The following is a 22,958-nucleotide window of genomic DNA, read 5'->3' as shown; positions in this document are numbered from 1 at the left end:
CTCTTTAATGTAAGTGACTAATGACTATTTTGGACAGAGGAAGCCTTTGTTAAAGATTTGACACCTGTGTCTCTCCAGTTTAGGTGCATGTGCTAACAATGCACATCCTATGTGATCCCGAAGAAGTCCTCTAGCAAAACTAGTGAAGCCTGTAGTTGACATTCCTGATATTTCTAACGTGGGAAGCAAGCAAAAAACAACGTAAAAACCAAAAATCAACAACATCAAATGACCTTCACCAAATGTTTTAGACCTTCTTTATACATTATGAAGGAAAAAATAAATGACACAAGCCCACTTTTAAAACAGATTCTTTGCAAGTAAACTTAACCAGTCTGAGATAAAAGCAAAAAAAGTGTAAGACATATGCATCTTATTTTGCATCTCTCTCTATACATATATCATCACTTATCTAAATGGGCAAGTTGTGACATGGACTTTTATGCAAAAATTATTTAACTTGGAAAGCTTTACATATAATTCAAAATAAGCAACTCACAATTGTTCTGCTTGATTTAAAATATATATCTAAATGTAGAATTACTGTATCTGAACCTATTAATCTAGATGCATTAAAATAACTGTTGCAACATAAATTTTCAAAACGTAATAAATTTGGAGCTTACATTTTGACATGTTGCCATCTCAAAATACATATTAGACTGAGTGTGTGCCTTCTGTGCAGTAACATCTTATTCTGTTCTGGAGTGAAGAAACAGTGAGAGTTAGACTTCTAAAATATCTTTTTCTAGGACTCTGCGTTGATAAACAAGTAACATTTCGCACAAGCCCTTTCTTAAAAATCATTGCTATTTGTTGATTTTAAAAGTGCGCACACGTATTTTGTCCATAAAAGACGTAACCATTACAACAATAATCAGAGATCCTTTTTCTTGTACATTTTTGACATTCTGCAGATCTGAGGTATTCTGTGTACTAAGGATAGTAGGCTTCCCTTTGGAATTCATATGTTTCATTAAAAGCCAGGGGCATATTTGGTTCAGGAGACCTGAGGTGACCTGTAATGGAAGCTGTCCTTTTGCTGCTTAGCTGGATCATCATTAGAAGAAACTGAAGTACAAGGCCAGGATACCTCATGATAGCATAATAAATCTAATACATTAGTAATAGCAAGAACTTATGTAGCATTTTATATGTTCAAAGCACATTACAAACATAATTTAGTTCACATAACTTTGTTGAGAGGGGAAGGTAATCAATTTCCCCATGTACAGATGAGGAAGATTAACTGACTTCCACAAGGCCTCAGAGAGAGAGTCTGTATCAGACCTGGGAATAGAACTGAAGAGTGCCTCTACATTTTTGCATGGGGATGTCTGACTTTGAATCTTGATCTATGTTCATAGGCTGGCAGGAGGTAAGAGAAGACGGCACCCTTTTTTGGTAAACATATCTTTCCATTGACTATGTTGTCCCATTCAGAAATTAATTTTTGCCTTTTTTCTGTACTTTCACTAAAACTATAACACTATTCTCGCTACGTCTTCACAGTTGAGTGGCTACAGGTTTATTGACAGGCTGAGAAAGAAAACATCTACCAGTTGTCGTGTCAGTGCACACAGTGAGCATGTTCATTGGAGAGAATAAAGTTGGAGTTGTGATTAAGCCACTGGACTGGGACTCGGGTAATCGGGGTTCCATTGCTGGCTCTGCCACAGAGTCCTTATGTGGCCTTGGCCAGGTCACTGGGGGTTTATCTATGTGAGAAACTTGCACTGGTTTAACTTTAGGCGTGATTTTAAACCAGCTGGTGCAAAAGGCTATATGGACACGGTTATTTCAGTTTAAACCAGTTTAGCATTAATTGATTAGAAATCTCCATAGCTTTTTGTTCCGGTTTAACTAAACTGGTTTTAAACCCTATTTAAGTCAAACTGGTGCAACTTCTGGGTCTAGAAAAAGGCTGAATCTCTCTGCATCTTAGTTCCCAAATCTCTGTGCATCTTAGTTCCCCATATGAGGACAATGCTTCTTTTCTCTTACTTGTTGACAGGTTTGTATAATTAGAGTATAAATTCTTTGAGGCAGATACTATCTGTTATTATGTTTATGTAGAGCACCTAACATAATAGGGCCCCAGTGTCAACTGGACCTCTAGACACGACTGCAGTACCAATAATAATAATCATAAATACAGTTAATCACATTGCGGTCATAGACAGTTATGGGGAAAACGCACAGTTTCATCTGCACTAGCCAGGTTATCTGTCTGGCCCCCTGAGTCACAGCTGTGATGACTGAGAAAGAAGTGCTGTACCTATTAGCTCCTCAATCAGAATTAGCTACCAGACAGCAGTGAACAGGTGAGTTGTCTCATGGAGATGCTTTAGCTGAATCCAGGGAGTTCTGGGTGTTATAGATTAATTGGTTGGTTTATGAACTGCTATCCATGTGCGTTAAAAAATAGGTCTTTCTATCCTAAATCAGAATGCTGGGTTTGAAAGGTTGCATACGATCTACAGTAGCTATCTAGCCTATCTAGCTGTGTCTCTCTTTAATTATATAAGCCTTTATTCTGTATGCATCACCACTGTTTCTGTGCTATCTCTATAAGGCTACCTATCAACAAAGCAAAATGAATTGAGCATAAGCTTGATAGTAATTGGTTTGCTTGCAATATTTAATCCATTGAAAAGTGAGGCTGTGCTTTCTAATGCTATGTGCTTAACTGCTCATCCTTTCTTTTGTTGTTGGTTATTATTTGTACGATGATATTGCCTATATATCCCATCTGAGACCTGTTGTGCTAGGCACTGTACAAATACATAGTAAGAAACAGTCCTTTCCCTAAAGAGAGCACAATCTAGAAGATATATTGAATGAAAAAGGATAAATAAAATGATCATTGAACTCCTGTCCCAGGGATCACAGGGACTGCTGGACTGGATCAGATCTGTCGTCCATCTAATCCTGTAGTCCATTACCAACAGTAGCTAGTTGCTTCAGAATACGTGCAAAAAATCCTGCAGTTATGGGATAACATGTCCCTGGGGAAAGTTACTTTCTAGCCCCAGTAGTGAGAGATAGGCTTAAGCCAGGGAGAAGGAGGGTTCCCTAATGTTCTGAATATTTAATATTATAGCCCTAAATATACTTTATGTACTTTGTCAGTTCCAATATTGTGTATTATAGTACACCAGTACTAACCTTTGGCCTACTTCCTTAATATTCTAGTAACTGTAGCACAAGAGCAAGACAAGCATGTACACGCACGCACAAACCAAACAAACTAAAAAGGGGCTGACTTCTCTGGTCTAACACGTTAATTTTGAACCCTGTTATGAAATTGGCCAGAGATTCCTGCAGGAGAACTCACCTTTCAGTAAGGTGACAGTCCATCAGCATAGCTGCCTCATACGCCAGCTGCCTTACTCCTGGCATAAGGGGGCAGAGGAGACATGCTGGATGTGGTCTGGAGGCAGGATGAGAGAGGGCCTGGAAGAGCCAAGCTTCGCTACGGCTGGTCCTCTGCTGATGTACAGAGCTTCCACCTCTGGGAGAAATTACAGCAAGCCTCTTGAGGCTCTAACTTCCACCAGGACGAGGGGGCTGAGGCTCAGAGAACTGCCACAGTCCATGACATGGAAGCACAGTGAAGAATTGGGACCTGAGTCAGAAATAATTATTCAGAACATGCATTAGAATAACCAACTTTTTTAAAAGATATTAATTGCAAGTCTATGCCATAGAAACCCCAGCAAAACCTAACAAGGGCTAAATCCTGTCTTCACCTCTTCGTTTCGTGCAACTATAGGCACGAAATGGAACTTACCAGAGCTGTTCAGACAGTAGAGGAAACGCATGGTGGAGTAGCAATATGCTAGCATCATCTTCGGCAGCCACGTGTCGCCCTCCACAGCTTAAGGCCAGCCATGCCTACTAGTTGCTGGACATGTGACTTCTTGGGCAAGTGGAATTGCAGCAGGCACAGCATCCAGTCTCCTCTCCAAGCTCACTCACATAGGTCAACTAGACACATAGCTCTGCTGCTGCCTGGGTTCACTCGGGCCTACAAAAGCTCACCCGGCCACCTTTTCTCTTAACTGCCTGACATAGGGTAAGATTTGGCCCAAGCAAGCTTAGGATAGCTGGAATTGTTAGTTGGTTTTACAAAATGTAGTGTAACTGTTCAGTTGTAATTATAGATCCAAGGGATCTAAACATCACACTTACATTCTGCAAAGCCGTAACGTTGTAAAATGTAATGTGTGCCCTGCTACCATATGTTACCAGAGTTTACCCTGACTACACAGCACAGAAGTCCTTAAAAATAAAGGAGAAATCTAACAAAGGAATGGAAAATCTCATCAACTCACACTGTATCCTAGATGCTGCTTCTGTGCCTCTGTTTTGGCACTGCTTGAAACCTTGATGTAAGACAAATAGAAATGTTTTCCTAGTGGCGTGAGATGCAGCAGACTGCTGCAGCTAGTGTGTGTTGATAATGCAAAATGCAAAATTATGTTTCTTCTATCAGTTGGGAATTTTGTGGAATTTGCTTCCATTTGACCGTGTTTCCAGATGGAAATAAGCAACTGCCTTCTTTGTTCAGGGCAATCTTCATTTAGTTTCAGTGTTTTTTTCAATAGTGTGCTATGAGATGTTATTCTACTTGAGTATCTGGAGGCTTTCCCTCCTTTCTTCCATTCTTTCATAGCTGTTCCTCTTTTTGAACAAATAAGACCAATTCCAGTGGAAGGGTTATAAAGTTGGTTGTATTTTTAATTGTTTTAATGTTTTTTTTATTTTTGTAGTACAGTAGTCTAGAACCCTGTAAAAGTTAGTGGTAAAATAATTTTTTAAGGGCAGACTGAGTTCAGATGGTTCAAATATACAAATTCAGTTCCAGCATTATTTGGATCTTCGCACCTCAGTGTCCCAGTAGAGAAATCAGATATTGAGTTTTTACAGGTTTTGCTGTAAAAACTGAGCCCGACAGAACTTTTAATGACTAATGGATTTTGCAGAAGTGATTTTACTGCCCTAGATGTCCATTAGCAGTTTTGGGCTTATTTCTTTGCTGGAAAGCTAAATGGCTGTTACTTGCACTTTTATATGAGTTAAATATTTGCACGAGATGACATTTTAATTGTGGTTTATAATGTACAGTACTGCCATTTATAAAGTAAAAAGAAAAGTGATACAGAAAATTGTCAATATATTTAGGCATAATATATTTTACCTGTGGCTTAAAGCATGTATCATTAAAGTTTCTGTCTACACTATGACAGGTTTCAGAGTAACAGCTGTGTTAGTCTGTATTCGCAAAAAGAAAAGGAGTACTTGTGTCACCTTAGAGACTAACCAATTTATTTAAGCATAAGCTTTCATGAGCTACAGCTCACTTCATCGGATGTAACGATGAACATCCGATGAAGTGAGCTGTAGCTCACGAAAGCTTATGCTCAAATAAATTGGTTAGTCTCTAAGGAGCCACAAGTACTCCTTTTCTATCTACACTATGTCATTTCAGAGCAAACTCCATGCAGTTCTAATATGTCTGTTGAAGTCTCTTAGGTGCAGATTTGGTGGTGTTGAACTTCAGTCAACATCAGTTACATTGTATTAAGTGTCTACTGCTGCCCTTTTGCTTATGTATCCTACTTTATCAGTGATGGTGGGATTTTGAAGTATCCTGATAATCCAGGGGTTTTTTGTTTTGTTTTGTTTTGCTGTGGGGATGATTGATAAAATATGTTTCCACGAAATGAGGAGCCTAATAAAGCTGGCATTTTTAAATCTTTGTTGACCAGCCAGATATTTACCAAAAATAATCCTGTGTTATATGCTGTCTTGTTAGACAGATACAGATCTTGACTCTTAAAACATCCTACTGAATGAAAAGAAATATTTGTCAATATGTAAATAATAATATTTTTATCTATGTAATTCCAAGAATTAGCATGACATTTTAGAGATAAATATGGAGTCCCTGCCTATATGGCTGTACTCTAATACCTAGACTGTTACTTCCTGCATTGTAAGATGATACAGAGCCAGATCCTGGGGCCCAGCCTATTAACATCCCCAGTGCAGCTCAGCAGTGATGTATGTCTGCAAATGTAGCTTTAAAATCATTCTGGCTTTCTGTTTATCCTGGAGTCATCAGATAGTAGTCCAGGCCCCGAACAAAATATAGAAACTCCTGCATGCTGCTCTACGTTATGCCAGTTGCCCTGGGACCTAAGGCCACCTCACCCCTTATTCTGAGTGTTGCACATGTCTACACAGGGAAATTGACCGGCAAATCTATAGCAGAATAATTATTCTGGAATAAAGTTACTTTTATTCTGGATTAGTGTGTCCACTCAGGTGAGTTATATCAGCATAATTATTGTGGTACAATTTATTCCACTACAACTGTATTGGTAAATTGCCCCATGTAAGCAAGGCCCTAGGAAAAAGGTGATGTTGTAGCTGCTATGGCAGCACCCACATTGCTTAAAGATTTCCCTGTGCTGGGGCGTCCTCGGACCATTTCCTCTGGGTTTGAATCTGTTTTGTACTGGGAGACCGGCATCAAACAGATGGTGCTCTGGAGGATTGGGGTTCTTGTTTCCAAAATTTACATTTTTTTTAGAACCATGACGGTAGTAGTACAAGAAGATATTTGAGGTAAATAATGTGTGGGCCAAATCCTGTAGTCTTTACTCAGGTAAAAATCTTCTTACGAGTCAGTGTTTATTTTAAAAAATTAATTATTTTACTAGTGATCCAACAATGCAAGAAAGAAGAGGGATGATTATTATGTTATGAAGAGCTGTACAATCTACCCAGAATAAAATCTCCTTTTGGTGATTTAGGTTTTGGGTAGAGCTTAGGAAAGTAGTACTTTTTTTCAGCTCATCCCCCACCCACAATGATTTCAATTTTTTTTTTAAAGATTTGATCACTCTGTCAGACAAGGGCTGAAGATCTGTTCAGCTTAGCCCTCAAGTTAACAAAGTGGGTAGCTTCTTAGCTTGAACTATCGATAAGCTGTAGCTTTAAAGTAATAAATGTTTAAATTTGGTAATCACGTACGTTGTTAAATGTATGTACTGTTATTTCAAGTCACACATTCCCTGCCTTAAAAGTCTTACAAAGATTTACAAAGACCAGGCACATGAGCAAAACGTGGAGCAACAATTCAGGGAAGAAAGGACAAGGGGAGATGATAGGTGAGAAGTAAAAGGATGAAGGATTTTTGGACGAAGTTGGACTGTAGGGGAAATAGTTGGAAACTGTTCCAAGCTAGGGGCAGAATGATAGAAGGTACAAAGGGCAGAGAGGACAGGGAAATGAAAGGAACAGGTAGACAAGACGCACAGGCAACAAGTGAGAAGAAAAGAGATCAGTTATATATGCGAGAACAAGTTTATGAGAAGCATAAGAGAGCAGATCCTCAGCTGGTTTAAACTGTTATTACTGTATATGTGGCACCTTAGAGACTAGCAAATTTATTTGAGCATAAGCTTTTGTGAGCTACAGCTCACTTCATTGGATGCATCCGATGAAGTGAGCTGTAGCTCACGAAAGCTTGTGCTCAAATAAATTGGTTAGTCTCTAAGGTGCCACAAGTACTCCTTTTCTTTTTGCGAATACAGGCTAACACGGCTGCTACTCTGAAACCTGTCATTACTGTATATATCACAATGACAACTTACCCCAGCTGATGATCTGCTACAAGGAATTTGAAAAGGATGAATTAAGTCCAAATTTGATCTTAATCTGCCCTTCCTTGTTTTTTCTATTTAAATCTGACCTTTTAAAATAATCAGTAATTGATATGAAACAAGTGAAAAATAAATACTTAGTCCTGCCTTGAGTGCAGGGGACTGGACTAGATGACCTCTCAAGGTCCCTTCCAGTTCTATGATTCAGTGAAAATCTAACGTTAAACATGGGATTGAGCATCTAGGGGAGATATTATAAAAGTTAGGCCACTGCCCACATCAGAATTGCCTTGGTGTCAAGGAATGTCCGAGCTGTTAGCTTCTAAATGATATTGCAGTTCTGGCATGCAGAAACAAGGGAATCTCAAGTAGGAGTCAAGAGGTTATTTTACCTCTATAGTTGTCACTAGCTGCTGGAATACTGTGTCCAATTCTGTGCCCATAATTAGAGAAGAATGTTGATAAATTGGAAAGGGTTCAGAGAAGAGCCATGAGAATGAATAAAGAATTAGAAAACATGCCTTATCATGATAGACTCAAAGAGTTCAATCTATTTAGCTTAACAGAGAGAAGGTTAAGGGGTGACTTGATTAGCAGTAAGGGTAATTAACCCTTGGGACAATTTACCAATGGTCATGGTGGATTCTCCATCAGTGACCGTTTTAAAATCAGGATTGGATTTTTTTCTTCCTAAAAGCTTTAGGAATTATTTGGGGGAAGTTGTGTGGCCTGTATTATACTGGAGGTCAACTAAATGATCACAATGGTTCCTTCTGGCCTTCGAAGCTATGAATAATGAATGAGTGCTGTATAAAGATAATGGAGTAGAGTCTCCAGCTGATGTAAATTGGCACTGCTTCATGACTTCAGTGGAGCTAGGACAGTTTTCACCATTTGAGAATCTGGCCTAATATATACAGTTGGAATCGCTTTACTCAACAGAAATACGGCCACCTCTTACAGAAAGATTAATCAATGATTCAGAGCCATTGTATATATCCAGGGGACTACAGGGGAATTTTATCACAGACCAAGTAATGTAATTACCCAACTTGGAATTTGGCCTAGCCCTGCTAGGCAAAACACCTTCTCTCCCTAAAGAGGCCAATGGCATACATACTTTTCGACTTCACATCTCAGAAGAAAAATGGAACCTTCTGTGGCTCCTTGGTACTTACTTAGAGGGCAGAGCACCACCTACTGAGCTTCCTTCTTGGCTTACGATCTCTAATGAGCCGAGAGGGTATGTCTGCAAATATATAAATAGCGTAGAATTTGCTATTTGTTAAATGGCTCATTTTGACTGCCATTTTTGTGGACCTTGGATTGGCATTGTGCTTTCAAACCTAAGATTTAGAGTTAATGATGTGCAGCACGTTCGTGTGGGATCCACGTTCTGTTTGCATCAAGACTTTATCCCCCTGGCCGTACCTCGTCTTTTTCTATTTATAGTGACTGTTCTGGCACCTCCTGGTCAGAACTTAAACCAGAGCCAGCCTTTAAAGCAACTCCAGCATGACTTGGATGTGGGTGAGGCAAAGCAATTTGGAAATCACTCCCAGCTGATGGAGAAATTACTTCCAAGCAAGCTGGGTGGCTCTTGAACTGTTGTTCCCTCAGCAGAAATGAGATTAAAAAAATATTGTTGCTTTGACAAATAGGCTAATGAGCCACTCATGTTGCTTTATGTATTGAATATAGTTGCGTGACATGTATTATTATTTTCTAATTATATTATGTTATAAATTATTAACAAGTGTTTAATTTCTATCCAAACAGATCATACATAGGGGATCACACACTTAAGAATTGCAGCAAAATATAAAATTGCTGAGCCCTTAATAGATGCAAACTTGGAGACCCTGGTTATTTCTACCTTTTTCAACAGCCAGCTATGAAACTTCCTTGACCTTTTCACCTTTAAACTTTATTTGAACTTGGAAAGAAGACTTGTGAATCGTAAGGCGGTGGGGAGGGGTAGAGAGCAGGACTGATTATATGTTACCGTAACAGTAATACTAGCAAAATAATCCTCCTCTTGTGTATGAGTTTCTGCTACTGCAAGCTTCAGGGTAATAAGCTCACATGACATGCCTAGAGGCTAATGCTGGCCTATGCTTTTTTTGTACATATTTAAACAAAGGCTGATTATCCAAACAAGAATTTGGACTGCATCAACTGGACCAGCTTAAATTATAGTTAGTAAAACTTGGCGCCTTCGGAGCTTGGAATGTTACAATTACAGCTGGATCCTCATTTGTTAGGCAGCCTTACAAAATAATAAAACTGGAGATTTTTATCTTTACTGGACCAAGCTTAACTCTTTGAATACAGAGATGTAAGTGCCAAGTATTAGAGTTACTGCTTGAGAAAACCATTCCTCTTTACCACTGTAAACATGGTTTGTGTTTGTGTTCTGTAGTACATGGGGCAAAAAAAAGAAACTGTTTTAAATCTTACAAGTTGCATGCCAACACTGGTATTCATGCTGTGACAAATGTCACTAATGGGGGCATTAATTGTCCTTCAGAGTTTGAGATAAGTAGAGGGAACATGAGCATCATGTCGCTTGATCACCTTTATTTCACTCTTATTGTGACAGTATTATTTGTTTTTCTTTACATGGCTCCTCTTCATGTTTTCTGTCACTGAAACCAGGATTTACATCTATGTATATGAGTGATCAGTGGGTCAGTCAGCTATTAAGCTCAAATGTTTTTTTCCGGCAGAAAACTTTGGTCTTAGGAAGAAGGTTCCTTAGCCGGACTCTTCTTAAGCCTTTCTGGTTGTTTCTGCAGTTATCCGTTGCAATCGTTGTGGGATTGATTCTGGAATTAATAGGTGGTGCAGGAAGTGCAGACGTGTCAGGGTTTGATTTTAGCAAAAGTGGTCTTGGCCATTTCATTCTTGTTTTTCATTTTGCGCAGAGTGCAGAAGTAGGTTGGTTTTGGGTTAGTCAACTTAAAGCCCGATGCAGATGCCTCACATAAATAGTAAATGTGGCTGTTCGTTCATTTAAAAAACATCATGATTGTTGGTTCTGAAAATTAATGTTCTTTTTCTGAAACTAAACGTGGGAGCAGGGAACTAGATCATTTGCTGGTATAAGTCATAGTTTCATTAACTTATATGGAGCTACGCCATTTTACACACACTAAGGATCTCTCCGGTGGCTTTTTGCTCATAAGTGAACTGTTTATCTGCACTTTTTTAAATAACGTGAAAGCATTTAGCATCTGCATCATTCAAAGAAAACATTTTTTAAGTACGAATGACTGAGACCTCAGTAATCAAAACTTTCTAGAATTATTTTAGGGCCTAGCTAACCTCTGTTATACCAGGTTATACCAGGAATTTCATAATTAATCTTTACTTTTCATTATAAATGCAGAGTGTATAATCACTACCTCACATTAATATGTGAACTTTATTTTGAAAGTTCTGTCATGTAGTGGTAGGGGATAATATGTCATTGCTGGGATCAAGATACTGTAGAAGTTCTGAGCTTTGTTTTATTGAATGGAAGGGAATTAGTTTTCTCCTATTTATAACTGAGAAGTTAAAGATTTTAAATCAAGATAAACTTGCAGATTCATAAGGTGCAACTGATTCTGGGAGAAATAGTACCAACTGGGAAATAAGAAAGACCTAAGGAGAAATTGTGAGTTAATGTTTACTTTTTTATTACTATTTTAATCAAATGGCTTTACAATTGACCTTTTGAATTGTAGCTATTTTAAAAACAACACACACGCTGCACACCTACTGGTAAGCTCCAACTGGTTCAGAGTACAACCACCAATCTGCTAAGCAATATGGGGCGCCACAAGCTCATCACTCTGATGCTCTGCTCTCTGCACTGGCTCTATGTTGAATACAGAGTCCAACTCATGGTCTCTACACTGATATTCAAAGTCTTCCATGGTAATGGCTCTAGCTACCTGAGACATCACCTTGATTTCTGAAACCATGACCTTCTGCAGCAGTTGCGTTTCATGGAACTCTTGACCATTAGAGGAGACCTCTGAACATTGGTGACACCTGGATCTAAAATTTGAAACGGGCTGGTTTCGGATTGATTAATAGCTAGGAACTGGATGCTTTTAGAGCTCATGTGCAGGGAATTAGATGAAGATAAAGAGTTTCCCTTCTTTCTTCTTGCAGTCATGGATCCCTGGCCTGTGTTCCCCATGTAACCTGCTCCCTTGCAATTAGTTCTTCCCATTGGACAAACAGGCTAGTGAAGAAGTGGGGGTTCCCCAGATTAGCCTTTTTCATGAGCAGGATCACTTAGCAACTCAGAATTTAATTTCAAGAAACCGTATCGGATGTCTGGCCAAAAAGAGTTCTTTTCTCCGCTGCCGTTTATTTCTCCATTGAATCGTCTCACCTTATGCCACAGTGAGATGATTGAAATAGTGCTCTGGTGATTTAAGAGGTTTCTGATCTAAGTACACGTGCCTCTAGCACCTGCAACACCCATCAGGAAAATACCATTGGTAATAAAACAGAAAGAAGGTTAGTCTGATCAAATTAGATATTGAAGATAGGTTGATGATGGCCTAATGGTTGACAGAAAGAATCTAAAATTTTACAGCCTCTCTTAGGAGGTTATAAAAATCTTTTCAGCTGCCAAAAGGGAGTCGACAAATGCGGTCAACATGTGTAAATGAAAGCAACTTATTATCTCTGCGAAAAACTAAATTTCAGCCCAACAACCATGCTTTTAAAATGTGTTCCTCAACACCATTTAGCTCCTGGATGAGACCTTCAGTAACCAAAATAACATGCATATTCAGGAATCTGTGTTTCCCTTCTCTCATCTCTTGTCTCATACAATTAATCTTCTTTTCCTCCTCTCCCTTCTTCCTTTGCTAGATTTATCCCAAGGTCGCCAAGGGAGTGAATGATAGGATGTGAGATGAGAATTATTCACCATGGTAGGAGTCTCTCTGCCCCTTTTGCTCATAGTTCCCACCTTATAATTTCCTTCCTTTCTTGCCTCATGGAAATATTCACTTTAATATTTAAAAAGCTCAGACTGAGTAACACGGAGATGACGAAAGAATGTGCAAGTCATGTCCCAAACTTCATCAGAAGTAAAAGGAGACCCTGAGTAGAAGAATGGTTTCAGAGTAGCAGCCACGTTAGTCTGTATTCCCAAAAAGAAAAGGAGTACTAGTGGCACCTTAGAGACTAACCAATTTATTTGAGCAAATAAATTACTCAGATAAATGCTCAAATAAATTGGTTAGTCTCTAAGGTGCCACTAGTACTCCTTTTCTTTTTGAGTAGAAGAAGTTTCTCCAGCCACTTAGAGTTATGCTTGGGAAAGGAAAAGAGGCGATTTCTTATAGGGCGTGTGATTCATACTTGCCTACCATGGGTCAGGTTCTGTCCACAACCCTTGTACTCCAACTGTTCTGCACAGAGCTGGGTGAAGTCTCCTGACTCCAGCACAGTATAAGGCAGCCTGCTGTAAAAAGTATTTTAAGTCAATCCTTAGAATTTTTCCTACAAAAGATACATTTGGCAAATGTGCCTGGTATTTAATAACAATAATTAAAAAAAAAGTTGTGAACAATTTTGGCACAAACGTGATTACTATAAAAGCTATTGTACTCATAATTATTCATTGTTCATAGTCCAGCTGCATTGTAATAAGCAGAATTATTTTTGGGGTGTTTTAGTTTATTGACTGTTTAGTGGATATTATAAACCCCTGTGAAATGGCTTGTTTTGGTATATGATTGCCTAAGTCGTCGATTTTTTTTATTTGTAATAGCAAATTATGCACACACAAAAATAAGGATACGTTCAGCTGCCTTGGATTTTAAGTAACAACCATAAAACGGTCTGATCTTGCAATAGCAGTTGAGGTCACAGGATTGTGTCCAAAGATTGTATCTTCAGGCAACAGCCCAATGTTGTCTTTTTTTTTTTTTTAAAGGGCTGATTTTAGTTATTTGATGAAAAAGGAAAATGTTCTCTTTTCTTGAAGATGCACAGGACATTCTAATTTAAAAGTAGATATCGCCTATAACCATATACTATATCTTAAAATCATGACTGCTTTTTTTGAAGTCTATTGGGGGAAGGTGCTAATATGGTACTAAGAATATTCTATTTCTATCCACAGTTAAGAATTCACATCATGGCAAATTTTATTTATTTCTTCATCTGGCTTCTGATGAGGGTAGAGTGGGGAGGAGGCATGCTTGGGATGATTAATTGCACCAGAAATAAAGTTGATTGAACTTTGTAATTTTCCAGTGGCTCAAAAGGTTATTTCCCAAGCAGTTATTTTACATGTGCAATGTATTTTATTTCATCCACTTGTTTATAATGTTCATCATTAATTACATGGAGGAATGATTGCCTCTTAATACTGGTTTATTATTGGACTCAATCATTATTTGATTTCTAAAATTCCATGTAAAATCTCCTATGTAGATATGGTGGCAGAGAGAGCCTAAACATAAATCTGTATTATTTAGAGATCAGCTACATATAATTTTTTGAATTTGCTTTGACATGCTGCTCCATAGTCTCTTCCAGGAACAAGGACTAATGTTGTCTATAGGAACTATTCAGTCAGAATTAATGTGTGGAGAGGTCAGTTGTCAGGGACATATTGTTAGAAATACTTATCTTTAAAGGTTTCCAGTCTTTGAATAGAAAATGTCTGCCATGCAAAAATATGAACGTAGCTGAGTTTTGAGTTCTACAGAACATGACTGGTTTACTTTTTTCCAGCTAGCTAAAAATAGCAAATAAAATAGAATGTTCTTTGTCTATTCATTTATTCTCATGAAATTCTCTGTTGTAATTACTGTTGACCACAATACCACCTACTGGTGAGAGCAGAGCTGATCATAGGCCAGCTGCTTTATTACTAACCACAGCTGCTCTTTACTTTCGCAGATGTTTCTCCTTTCAGGCTGGCCAGTAAAACTTTATTGAACAGCTCAACATCAAGGGCAACATGCTCTACCTAACTGGCAGCTCAAGATCATATTGGGCTATAAAGTCAAAAAACAACAAACCTTGCAGTATCTATTTTTCCCGTCCCTCACCCTCTCCCTAATCTTTCCATTTCGTATACCAGTCCTTGTTAAACATCCAGGGCTTAATTTGTGCCAGGCTTGCCAGCACCTCTGGGCTTGGCAGTTCATAGTCCCAGCACCTCTGGGCTTGCAATGTCAGTTATGAAAGTAAAAAAAATTGCTTGAGCCCAGGCACCTCTTTCATTACAAATAAAGCACTGTAGCCATCCGCAACAACGCCCAAAAGAAATGTAAAGTCCACTTCAGATTTCTGCTGTTGCTAGCCATATAACAGAGCAAAAGGAAACAATGTCTGAGGGGTAACTGCTATAAAGACTAATACTTCTGCTTGTTTGAGAACTAAGACTTCCATGTTTGTGTTTTTATTTCTCGATTCTGGCAGGTGTACACACCGTTCCCCCTCCCCCCAAACTAGGTGAGAAAGTTTTTAGAAGTTTAATACCAATGCTTGTCTAAACTTCTCTCTGAATCTGTTTGGTCTATAAATCAGATTAGGAAATCTCATCAGAATGGGGTTTCTTGTGAGATGTCCAGCACTTTTTGATTTTGGCAAAGTCAAAAATATCTCAAGAATAGCTTTTCTTGAGGTATTTCTGCTTCCTGTACCAGCCTTACCCAAGAAGTTCAGAAACAATGGTCGTATTCTTTAAACTGTTACCAAACTTTTCAAACCTCAGAGGTTTGTACTGAAGGTACAAATGAAGGTTTAAGCCAGGTCTTATTTTATCATAAACTTTTCACAGAACCAGTTATCCCATAACTACTGCAAGTCTCATTCCTCCATATTTGGCTTACAACATACAGATGTACACAGATGAAAGTGTAGCTTGAAATATGTCCACCAACACAAAATCCAATAATATGGTCACCAAACTGGTATCTGAGTAGAAGAAATTCTACTGATAGTTATAGCAGTGTCACCATATGCTGTATTCTTTCTTCAGCAACGAAGATATGACCTCAATCGCTTCAGTTTCATAACACTGAATTAAAGAACTGAATTGGCACAATCTACTGATATTAAGATTCTTGATGTTTCCTCTTAAAAGGCTTCTAATAGCTTAGAACCCCATAAACTAAAATGAGGAAAATCACTCTCATTCTCCTAAAGACATTGCAGCTGATTAAAAAAAACAAAAAAAACCACTTCTACCGGTTACTACACGTCAGTGAAGTCTTTTAGTGCTTGTCTACATTGGAAAGGTATACCAGTATAAGCTAAGGTGTGACTTTAAACCAATATAGTTATACTGGTATAATCCCTCCCAGGTGGAAACTTTTATTCTGATATCAGTGGGTCCTCTTCTTTTGGTTTACCTTATGTCGCTTGGGAGTTAAGCTAAACCTCAACAGCTACTCTTAGACTAGAATACAAGTGTTGACATGGGAGGTTTTACTGATATAGTTAAACCAATATAGTTATACTGGTTTAACTATTCCAGTATAATTATACCAGTGTAATGGGTAAAATTCTCTTGTGTAGACAGGCCCTTAAAGGGGAATTTCAGAAAACCACAGACTTGATTTTGGAACTTGTGAACACACCAGAATAAGTAATTGGGTTGGGTTTTTCTCAGCATCAACATTCATAAATGATAGGTCACCAAAAGTGGGTAGGGGTGGGGTGGGGGGGTGTATGTAACATGTGCCTGATGTACAATTTGCACATGTTGGAGGAATTATTCAAATGCAGTTCATGAAAACATTGCTTTTGTAATGGTGGCAGAATCTGTGTCTGACGTATTCGTTTCAGTTGTAGTAAGTTAGATTGACCTAGTTAATCACTTAACTTGCACACCCACATTTTTAGACCATTTTTGTTCACGAATCAATGTTTTTTGTGTCTTACCATTAGGGAATGTATGTTGTTCAGTAAGGGCCCGTGTGTCCCTATAGAATCAATATTAAAGCATGCTGTGGTATGAATCCTGCAGATAAGCAAGCAGTGGTGAATGAGTGTTATTTTTAAAATGACTTTATTGGTAATCCAGGACCTGAAGCTCTGAGATGCTGAGCATCTTTGACTTGCAGTTACTTCTGTGGATGTCATGGGCACTTCGCAGTATTGGGCCCAAAATGGGCAGTGATTCTTTACCATAAACACGCAGTGCTGAAATATCAGCTGGCACATCAGCTAAATCAGCAATTTATAATCACAGAGTCCACATTAAACACAATACTAGGTTCCAGATGATCTGAGTTCAGAGTATTCAGAACAGTGCTCAGCAGAGGTAATAGTGACCAACTTAATTTTTTTTTAAAATGTGGTAAACTGGCTTAGGGAAGACACAAGAGTAATTTCACATGAGGAGGGAGTTCTCTCTGTGTTCTGTACAGAGCTCAGCTAAGTTCATGTGTACAGCATAATGGAAAATTTTGCTTAACGATTGCACTGTACTCGATTAATACAAGACTTCATTGCTCCCAGTCCATAAATCTTCTCAAACGTACGTATGTACTGACAAATATTTTTAAAACAACATAAAAAAGTACAAGTGCTAACAATTTTGAAGATTAAAAAGTCAGATAAACTGTAGTTCACTTACATTACATGACTCCCAGACAACTGGGTGAGAGAGGCTTTCTTTGCCATTTGCAATATTTTAGGTACAAGAGGAAAACTTTGAAAAGGGATTGTTCTCCATGAAATGACCACAGTTCCAACTGAGAAATATCCTGTCCTGTACGCTGTCAGGCAAAAATATCCCACAAGTCAAGAAGGTACTAGGAAAGTGCCAGAGACAGGAAGGTTGGAGTTAATGTTTGAAGGGCTGAGGGGGAGCTAATTACGTTTAAAAGAAATGAAAATTGAAAAGGATAAAACCTCAACATTTGGAAAACAAACTGCGGCTATTTACAATATGTCAACATAGACGTAGAGCGATCTCAGTGCTTTTCTGGCATATGTATTGATATTAAATTAGTAATTGTGTTGTGCAGGTGCTTGACTTTTGTTTAAACAAACAGATGCTTGAGTATCCAGTCCTTCAGAGTTCATTCAGTGAAAGCAACATTTTTAAAAAAATCCAGGTGTTTACATAAATTAGGATTTCTACATATGTTAGCAAGCCTCTTCGTAAATAGAGAGGGCACTGGAAAGCATCCCCAATTACCTTTCTGTCACTTCTCTCATCTACCTGTAACGTATTATTTAAGGGCCCGATCCTATAAGGTACTCAGCACCTTCAACTCCCAGTGCAGTCACTGGGAAATGCGGGTTCTGAGCACCTTACAGATTCAACTCCCTGAAACTCTAGTGTGTGATTGGGTTAAGGATTCTCCCTGTGTTCAATCCATAGTCCCAAATCCTCACTCTCCACTTTCAGTGGGGAATGGGGAGTGCTGTGCTTACAGCACGCTCCTGTTTCTCAGTGACAACCCCTCCAGTCTAAGGGATCTGAAATCCTTCTTTGGCCCAAATGGCTTTGGCTGTGAGAAGGATGGAGTACCAGCAATGGGTAAAGTACAGACCGCCTAAGAACTCAGTTAAGAAACATAGTTATTTTAGCCAGATGTATACAGGATTCTTACGTAAAGCAGCCTCAAACTATCATCATTTACAGAACTGACTTTCTGGACCCAGGTGTTTAACAGTGAGGTAGAGACTGTAACGAAGATGTTTATAATGGAGTTTATCTTAGACCCAAACTGTTTGCCAGCCTTATATCAGAAATGGTCTGAAAGAGCATTACAATGGTGGCAGTTTAAGAAAGTGGGGGGGGCCCCCGCGGGGGAGGAGAAAACCTAATAAAAATAGCTGAGATCATTCAACAGTTATCAAGAAACAGATACTGCAGTTTTATAACAGAGAGCACTAAAAGTATATGCACTCTTAAAAGGCAATTAAAACGTATACTCCAAAACTATAAAACATTTTCTTTTCATCTGGAACGTTGAGGGCAGATTACAACACATTAATAACGTTTTGTTTAGAGTTCAGTTTCTGATGGCTTCCAAATGCAGTCTGTGTAGATTAACCAGAAGGAGTCCAGTTCTCTTTTAAGAGAGCTTGTAAAGGAAAGCAATGTGGTAAGATTGTTATGAAAAGCTAGTGTATTTAGGAAATAGCACTTAGCAGGGTCTCTCTGAATGGCTGCCAGGTCAGGAAGCTGAAGTGCAAGGCTTGGCCCTCATTCAGGCCCCCCAGTCCCGGTTCCTTGACCACACAGTACGTCAGGAACATGTCACAAGTGAGCCAGGGAGGTTTTGCCACGCCTACGGACCAGCTTGGCACAAACATTTTCACATAACCCAGGGCTCCAAAGGGGAGGGAGGCAGGCATTCCAGGGCCAAGGGAACATGTTACTTTTTAAAATAGAAATGAATATAAAAAAAAGCATGGGAATCAAACATTTGTTTAGTCCGTTTGCCACATTTAGCCGTATCCATTCCACAGAGCAAAACTGGCCATTTTCAGTTGGAGGGCTCACTGGTGCCGAATCTGAGGGAGAGAAACCACGCTCCTTTTAAGCAATGTTGTCCTATTCATTCTGTTGTTCTTTGATGCAAGAGTTGTATATTAAGCAACATAGAAATAAATGTACTACATTACTATCATGGGTGTATATAGCACCTCCACAGGGCCTGGTTCTTTAAAGACCTGGAAAATAAGGTCCTTGTCCTAAGAATCTTACAGTCTATTATAGAAAGGTAATGCCGTGAGTAAAGGTGTCAAGCAAGGGGTGACCAAACATGAGGAGAGGAAGTCAAGTTCTTTTGTTTTGTTTTTTGTTTTTAAAATTCAATCCATGTCAAGCACTAGAGTGGTGTTGGGAATATATGCCACTTCAAAATGTTTAAAGAAGGCAGTATTGTCTAATGGGCAGGGCATTTGACTGGGAGTCATGGGATCTGGGTTCTCTTCCTGGCTCTGCCCAGACCTACAGTGCAACCTTATGTAAGTCATTTCATCTTTCTGTGCCTCTGTTTCTCCACTCCACCCCACCCCGCCGCCCTTTGTCCGTCTTGCGTACTTAGATTGTAAGGAAGAAGGGACTATCTTTCACTATTTATTTGTACAGTGCCTAGCACAATGTAGACTTGATCCCGATTGTAGCCTCTAGCTGCTATTCTGATATTTTAAAGTGTATGTATATATATATTCTTCATTAATGGCTACAATATCCCAAGAAATTCACCGAAAGTGCAAAAGGTGCTCAATAAGGAAAATAGGTAGGCTGTTGCCACACTGGCAACATTGTGAAGTGACATGTAAATTCTTATGCATTCATCCTGCAGTACTTCATCCACATTATGTTGCCTTTTTTTAAATGTTGTGAGATTGGGGGAAAAGATCATTAACTTAAGTCAGATCAGTTTAGAAAATTACTGTGCATTCTCAAGTGACCCCTCAAATAATTATTTTCTAGACTGAATTTGTCTCCTTTTTCCACCCCCCAAATCATTTTCCTTGTCTTTTTGAGCTCTTTGATCAAGCAAATCTGTATGACTAGATTTTTTAAAAAGTACAGTGTTTTAACCAGCAGACCAATATGGCATCTAGTTGCTGGAAAGGTCTGGCATGTTAAAATCCATTCATTGCTCAAGGAATCTTACCTAGACTCATCCTAACACTGAAAAAGTTCAAAAATGAATGTTGTGGATTCGCCCTTAGAAGAAAATATTGAGCTGTAATATTTTCTAGTAACAATTAAAATGATTTTAAATAAAAACTCAGTGTTGATGGGTTCTGTCAACATCTGTTTTCTGTTTTCTGTCCATTTGAGAATCAGTCCTGTGCTATAGCTGTTTGGTTTCTTATGACAAATCTCCTTTGAACCTGTTCTGTTGTGGAAAGGTACTGCGTTCATATTCTGTGCAAAGTTTTGTTAATGGCCCAATATTAAACTTTTGGATTTGTCCAGGCTGACCTACCAAACATTCAGAGAAAGCTTTTCCCTCACTGGACCATAGCTTGGGGAATCCTAGAGTCCTTATTCCTTATTTCTCTAATAATAATAATAACACAAAATTCCTCATCCTCCTCTGAAACTGACACAAATCCTGCCAACTCTAGATATCCCTGAAGCTGATGACTGTAGTATCCCAATGCCTGTAAAATGGGAGTGTTAGCATTGCTTTCGAAGACAAATATCATATTGTCAAGAATTTAATAATTGCACATATAGCACATTAAGCACATGAAGGCCATGATTTAGCAAGGTACGTAAGCATGTGTATAATGTTAGATGTGAGGAGTCCCAAAAGAACATTACTTCCTCTTCCACATGCTTTGATGAATCAAGCCCTAACCAGTTTAGATTACTTAACTTAATAACACATTGGCATAGTTGGGATTTTTTTCACTTTAGTCTGATTCATTTTTCATTACTACATCATATCTTGAAAATGTCAGCATTAATGTACTTCAGATCATATATAGTTCTTCAGTGTGTATATTGTCCATGATTCCTCTGACCCCTCCATGTTCTGGCTAGATGCATTTATGGTGTGAAAGTAGTATTATGTACTACGGCAGGCTTTTATTTTTCTAAAATGTTTTTTCATGATGCACTGTTATATGTTGATCATTGAAGGCAAATTCTTTGGTTCCAAACTTTCATAGTTTGAATCCTCCTTCTGTCATAGTGACCTGGGCTGGATTCTACACTGTTAGCCATCTGATGGCTGTTTTGTCTTATAAGAAATAAGCTGGTAGACTCCATCCAGTTCCACATCACCAAAATCTCCTTCATTGTTAATCGCTTGGCCCTCTTACAAAGATAACAGGCACGGAGATGGACCTACTTTCTCATACTTACCTCTGACCAGGAGGATCCACTTGTACCTGCCTTTCATAGGCACTAAATCCACTTTTTAAAAATACATTTAAAGAGAGAAGACAAGGGCTAAAATGAATGGTTAATAACTCTTGCCTTTCTTGGAAGAGGTGTGTAATATATTACTAAAAGGTAATGCATTGATAACACCTGTTTCTGATGGAATACATTGCTTGTCATAACTCGGAACTGAATAATTGTGTACAAAATTGAACGTGTGTGAGGGTGATTAACTTGTTATTGGTTTCAGACAATAACTCATTAAGGCATCCTAATGCTTTGTACATGCAGCAGAAGACTATCTAAATGTTAACACTTATGTTCTCATCTCCGTGCATGAGGATTTGAACACATAATTCCCGAAGATAAGACTATACCTCTTGATTTTTATTTGTCAAGCTATGCTAAACTGGCAGATGTTGGGGACTAGCTTTTAGCTCAAGACATTTTTCATTTAGTTTCTGATTAAAAGATGTTTTGTTCTTAACCCAGCAAGACTAATTATTGAGTGCAAAAATCTTCAGCCCTCTCTCACAAACATCTCGCTTTAAGTCTAGCAGCAGATATCTTGAGATCTAAAAAATTACAATTGGTGGATGATTTTGAATATTTCTAAATCTGCATTAGAATGGTACTTCTGTTTTTCATTACCAAGCGTAGTGGAGGGGAGTAGAAAGTTCACAGGAAAACTAATCCGTGTTATCTTCTTGAGGAGATAGGTATTCAAGTCCTGTTAGGCTCAGCCAGCTGCCTTTGGCACACAGTTATGGACATTGTTTCAGGTATGAGTTTTCTTTTCCCTTATTAGACATCAGCTATAATTTCAATATCTCTTGCTGCTAGCGCCTGTCTATAGGAATTGAAGGAGCTGAGTGATCTGGTTAAACACTAGAGAAAATGAAGTAGCTTTGCTCAGCCATGCCCCTTTCTTATGTTTCAAGCTATTGTAGTTTCTAAGGTGACAACTGACCTGTGTACTTGAAAACTTGTAACTAAACAATTCCAATTTTCCAGTATTTATCATTCATGTTCTCTCCTGCTGTTCATTGTTTGCAGCTTTAATCTCCACTCCTTTGTGGTGTGAAGGAGTCCTACATTGACAAGATACAAATGTTTGATTTCTCTGCTGTTAGCATCCCTACTTCACTCCACAATTTTATGAAGCCCATTGCTCTGTGATTAATTTTGACACTTAATTACCCAGTCAGGTACTGGACTGCACCACCATGCATTATCTCAAAGGAAAATTTGGAGAAGGAAAAGCATGGGATGTAATTTAATCAGCTGAGATATCACAATCCAGTAGCTTTATTTTTAACATCTCTCTTGCTGTGACCTTGTGAAGAGAGATCATGCCCTTGTTCTGTGGTAGACACCTTTTTCTCCTTCTTATGAGGATCATACAGGCGGTTTCCTGACTAGAGTCTTCTGTGTTT

At 38.6% G+C, this 22,958-nt stretch overlaps 1 protein-coding gene across 9 annotated transcripts in view; it reads left to right on the top strand.

Annotated features, from left to right (window-relative positions):
* BCAS3 (BCAS3 microtubule associated cell migration factor) overlaps positions 1 to 22,958 on the top strand; it is a 499,958-nt gene that overhangs the window by 357,244 nt on the left and 119,756 nt on the right. The window contains exon 24 of one of the 9 annotated variants that reach the window (XM_077836616.1): positions 79 to 373. The exons of the other annotated variants lie outside the window; for them this stretch is intronic. Within the exon in view, the coding sequence (XP_077692742.1) occupies positions 79 to 83 (5 nt within the window). The 3' untranslated portion in view covers positions 84 to 373. Of the gene's footprint in view, positions 1 to 78; positions 374 to 22,958 lie in introns of those variants that run through there. 9 annotated transcript variants of the gene reach the window in all.

The sequence above is a fragment of the Eretmochelys imbricata genome, chromosome 17, assembly GCF_965152235.1.
Source record: "Eretmochelys imbricata isolate rEreImb1 chromosome 17, rEreImb1.hap1, whole genome shotgun sequence".
In the NCBI taxonomy this organism is placed as follows: Eukaryota; Metazoa; Chordata; order Testudines; family Cheloniidae; genus Eretmochelys; species Eretmochelys imbricata.
This window is presented reverse-complemented; position numbering and strand designations above follow the sequence as displayed.